Source organism: Choloepus didactylus, chromosome Y (assembly GCF_015220235.1).
Source record: "Choloepus didactylus isolate mChoDid1 chromosome Y, mChoDid1.pri, whole genome shotgun sequence".
NCBI lineage: Eukaryota > Metazoa > Chordata > Mammalia > Pilosa > Megalonychidae > Choloepus > Choloepus didactylus.
Window position 1 is genome coordinate 6,704,015 of NC_051335.1, and position 4,931 is coordinate 6,708,945.

General features: G+C 41.1%; 1 protein-coding gene across 1 annotated transcript; it reads left to right on the forward strand.

Moving 5' to 3' along the window:
• The first annotated feature begins 1,034 nt into the window (after nt 1-1,034).
• Nucleotides 1,035-4,607, forward strand: LOC119523961 (integrator complex subunit 6-like). The gene is made up of 4 exons (XM_037822675.1): nt 1,035-1,127; nt 3,466-3,600; nt 3,972-4,065; nt 4,426-4,607. The coding sequence occupies exons 1-4, from the start codon at nt 1,052-1,054 to the stop codon at nt 4,499-4,501; spliced, it is 381 nt and encodes a 126-aa protein (XP_037678603.1). The 5' UTR covers nt 1,035-1,051; the 3' UTR covers nt 4,502-4,607.
• Nucleotides 4,608-4,931: the final 324 nt, after the last annotated feature.

Consider the following 4,931-nt stretch of genomic DNA (forward strand, 5'->3'; position numbering starts at 1 on the left):
GAGTTTCAAGAAAGAAAGGGACAACAGTGTCAAATGCCTTCTAGAGGCCAAATAAGACAAAGACCGAGCATTCAATTGTATAGAGACGTGACGAATTTATTTCTGACCATGGCAAAAGCAATTTCGGTGGACAGTGTGAGAGTACCCACTTCCTTTTATTAGGGAAGACACACCCTTTAGGGAATTATCTTTGTCTCTCTAACTCTGTTAACTCCACCCTTGCCTGGGTCAGCACTGACAAATGAAAATGCCTGAGGCTTTCTCTAATGAGCTACTTAGAGTGAGAGGAAAAAAAGGGAAAAAGAGAGAAAGCCCCTTTTCAGAGCCAGTCCACAACTCCTCAGTTTTGCCAGTCAGCTGGTACTGGTACCCAGTTCTCTGTGTCCCTTTTCTTTGGACACAGCCATTTTCCAGTATTCTGAGCTCGGCCATCTCCGAAAGCCTCTGTTTTTATTTATTTATGTATTTTTTTCCACCAGTTCTGCCTTCTCTCTGCTTGAAGGAACATCAGTTTCCTTTCCTGCTTTGTCTTGGATTATCTGTGCTTGTAGCTTGTATTCAGTAGTCCAAATTTGTTAATTAAAACTGCAGTTGGAGATTGGTTGAGTTACTTTCCCTGTAACCTGTTTCTTTTTTTCACATGGAAGTGTTTCAACTCAGCCTGCCATTCCTGTGGGGGAGGGGAACCAGCTCCGAGTTTGGGGAGCTTTACTTACAATTCTGTGCTGTGATCTCAGCCATTCTACACATTCCAGGCTGGTGTATAATGTGTGTTGAGTCATGGATGTCCCCCCAACAGTTGTTCCAGAGTATTTACTAGTTGTTCCTGGTTATTTATTAGTTGCTCTAGAGGACTAACTAAATTCCACACCTTTCTATGCCACCATCTTGCCCCACCCGCAGCTGGATTTGTCTTTAATGGACAACATTCTCTAATGTTTTTCAGGTTATGATAATGAATGAAGCAGATAAGTTTGCAAAAGGGCCTCCAAGCAAAGTGAAACATCCTGGAAGGAATGCAAGACCTATGTCATCTAAGAGAAGGAAGAATATGGCTGTGATGTTAAAGAAAAAGGAAGGACAAGGGGAACCGTGTCCTTGGGGCTCATTCATTTCAATGGAAGATGGTATTTATAACTTTATGAGATGGAGAAATATGAATGTGTTTTGCATCCGGGAGGGAAAGTCTCTGATGAGGTGTGATCATTTGCAGAGACCCAAAGATTCAGGACATTAAAGTAGGTTGCTGTGGCCATAGCAGAGAATTCACACAACTAGAGGATGGATCTAAATTCACTGTCTGCCTGTTTTCACCTCCCATTCATGCTCTAATCCTGGGCATTCTGGTATCTGCCTCCCCCACTCATTGAAATGGTCCTTGTTAATGTTACCACAGTGTGTTCCATGTTGCTATTAAGTTATAGCAGTGTTCGACCCAGTTGTTCACTCTCTCCTCCATCAAAACCTTCTTGGGTTCCTGTAAGACAAACCCTCCTGGGTTTCTTCCCCACTTACTGGTGACTCTTTTTCTTACTCTTTTTGTGATGTTTCCTTTGCTCCTCACTTCTAAATATTGATGATCCCCAAAGCCAAATCCTAGACCTTCTTTCCTAAATACACGCTCTCTTTAGGTGATCCCATGTTATCTTGGGGCTTTAAATACAATTTATATCACTAACCTCTAGACTACAACTTGTTCCTAAACTCCAGACTCATTTGTGTGTGGACAAAGTTCATCCATTATGGGCTCAAATTGACAGAGAAAACCCAACAGTTTTCATCTGTATACACTGATGTGGGATGCTCCTGCCCAATACTTGCTCTACTTGTGACCTTCCCCATCTCAGCTAATGAACCATCCTGCAATATACTGGTAAACTTGTACCATCCTGCTTTCCACATTTTCTGGGAACTGGTAGGATTGTGTAGAGGCTCTGGTTTGTAGAGTGTGCAGCTTTCCACAGTGTAATTTCTCCCACCATGGCAGGTGGGTCTCAAGCTCATCTTGTGAGCAGTTATCTGACACCTTACCTACACACAATAGGCTCTAACATTTACCCAGTGTTTCCATGAGAGATATTAGGTTCACCTTGAATTCCCATTTATTCTTTGCTCACTTCCAGGCCATTAACATGTCCAGGCATGTCTGAAATACATCCTGAAGCCCACCATTTCTCTGCATTGCTAGAGACCATGATGTCCTGATCTCCTACTCAGTCCTTAGCTATTTCCCTGTCTCCCATTTTGCTCCTGTCTATGTCATTTTCTCTAACCTTGCAAGCAGACTAATCATGACAACATGTAAATTGTGTTATGCCATGTTCATCTTTAAAATCTTCCATGAATGCTCCTTTGTGCTCAGAACAGAATCCAACCTTCTTCTTGACCATTGCCTGCAAGGTGCTGCATACCTGGCTCCTACTGTCCTCTCCTCATATCTCTCAGTCTTTTCCTTGCTCTCTCTGTTCTACATTCTTTGCTCTACTGGCAGGCTTGGTCTGCCTTATGGCCTCTGGACTTGACCTTACTTCAGCCTGGAACTCTTCCTCTGAATCTTCACTTGGCCAGCTCTTTTTCCTCTTCCAGGCACTGCTCAGAGGACACCTACTCAGAAAGGCCATATCTAAACTCATTGTACGTTGAAGCACTTTCTCCTACTTGATCACATTCCTGCCTATTTCTTTCCTGACACAAACTCAGCATGGAATTATTTGTTTGCTTCTGGTGAACTTTACACTTTGAGTTCCCCAAGAGAATGTAAGTTCCATGAGGGTAGGGAATTTTTCTTTCTGTCTCCTTCAGGACTGTTTCCATTTCCTTGGCAGAATGTCTGGCAGAGGGAAGGTTGAATAAGAGATGTAGACGTGTCAGACTTGGAGTAAAAAGAAACTCACTTCATAATATCATATGAGATTTGCAGCTTTGTCACTTGTAAAGGGCAATACAACAACATGAAATCATTAGTAAAAAGGGTCTGTGAATGTTTGCTTATTCATTGTTCTGCCTTACACATTTGTTTTCTGTTTGTATTCACACTGCCAATAAGGTAAGAAGGAGGTTTCATTTTGTTATTCCTGAGCTCAATTTTAGGGGTCTGAGATTTCTACCTAGTTAGTACATCCTCTTTCTTATTAAATAATTTCTTCAAAACTGACGAGCTTGGGGATGTGCCTCTGGGGTGATGACGTGCACCGACATCCCAGTTCAACCTCTTTACTTGGTTTCCAGATGATACTGTCATTCACGATGCCTATGAGAAGATGGAAAATGGTCAAACACCAACTGATGGCTACATGTCAAAATGTGTACCACTGCAACTTACTAATATGGCAGGAGATGGCATTCTATCCAAAAAGCTGGGTTCTTTGTCTAATGATGTAACAGTTTTCATGAAATATGGAGTGAATGACAAAATTGGTAGTAATGCACATTTGAGAGGAGCCATAACCTGCAACGTCTCTTTAGATGACACAAAAGTCACAGCAATTTCTATTTTGGGATCCATGCCAAGCAAATCACCTATACGTCCTGCAACGGCAAAGATAATCAATGATTATATAAAATATCAATTAAGGAAGGAAGTTAGAAAGTTTGGTCGAAGTAAGTAGTAAAAGAATGTCTATCAATGAAACGATGTGAAGTCACTCCCTTTCAATGACTGAGAACCATGCATGTTCCCTCCTTTGGTAGAATTGGATTTTGACATAATTCAGGGTGGCTTCTTTCTACTTTGACTAAAAGCTCCCCACCAACCTTTTCTCTTTCTTTTTTTAAATTTTTCAGTTTTCACAATAGTTTCCTTAAGCCATGTGCAGGTTTCTTTATTTAGTGTTTAAAACATGAACTATAGGTGACATTTTAGCCAAGAAAAATGGTTATTGAGGTAGTGGATACAGTAAGATTGAGTTGTATTTCCTAATCATGTTTTCGAAATACACTAGTTGTACTTTTTTGTTTGTTCATATTTTCAGAGTTTGAACAAATCTTCATTTTGCTTGAAGAAGTGCAAGGACCTCCAGAAGTCAGGAAACAGTTTGTTGAATTTACCATCAAGGAAGCTGCCAGGTAGGTGTAAAGAGGAACTCTTAAATTTTCTAAGTATTGTCTGGGATGGTGGAGAGGAGAAGGGGCCCTGCATTACACATCTCAAACCCTGGCCCAAATCATAGCTGAAGCTATCCCACAGGTATTGAATTGGGTACCATGTGAGTCTAAAGCATTCTTCCATGCTCACCATATGCTTAGGTGGGCTTGGGCTCTCTGTTCACAGTCTTGATATTTGCTGAACTGTATATTTCAATGAGGATGTATTTTCTTTCCCAGGTAGATGTCAACCTCCTCTTTGTAACCCCCACAGTGCCTTCCAAACCATAGGTGCTTACATATCTTTTGATTAATGAAATGAATCTTTGCTTAAATCTTCAGATTTAAAAGACAAGTCTTAATTCAGGAACTTGAGAAGGTACTAAATAAATTCCCACCATCTTCTCAACAAACATAATGGCATGAGAAACATAAATACCAGTGAGAAAGAACAAGTTTGCTGTGGACTGGAATGGAATCAGTTATTGTTGAAGCTTCCTAACATGGCAGTCAAGAGGTGTTGCCTTCCAGAGGCTAAGGAAGAGAAGTGGAGCATTTTAGTTCTATGATTGTCTGCCAGTAAAAGGTGGGCTCGTGCCCTAAGATTTTCCTGAGAAAGCATACTTTGTTGTTTGTTTGCTCCTTTTCCCATGTAATATGGGAGATTTTAACTCCTCGGGCTAAATATTATTACAGCTTGGTTACTGCACTTTGTCTCATGGTGGAGGCTGGTGTTTCTAACTGCCTACTTTCACTACCCATTCCATATTCCCTTTGATCATGGTTTTTTGCCTGCTGGGATGACTCAAACCTTCATTCCTTTGGGCTCTGTGCCAATAGCTCCCCTG

Bases quoted from the DNA above. Each gene is read 5' to 3' on its own strand.
- LOC119523961 (XM_037822675.1), top strand. From the start codon at position 1,052: ATGGCTGTGATGTTAAAGAAAAAGGAAGGACAAGGGGAACCGTGTCCT. The intron at 1,128-3,465 runs GTATTTATAACT...ACGTCTCTTTAG, and splicing joins ATTCATTTCAATGGAAGATG to ATGACACAAAAGTCACAGCA. The intron at 4,066-4,425 runs GTAGGTGTAAAG...TTAAATCTTCAG, and splicing joins ACCATCAAGGAAGCTGCCAG to ATTTAAAAGACAAGTCTTAA.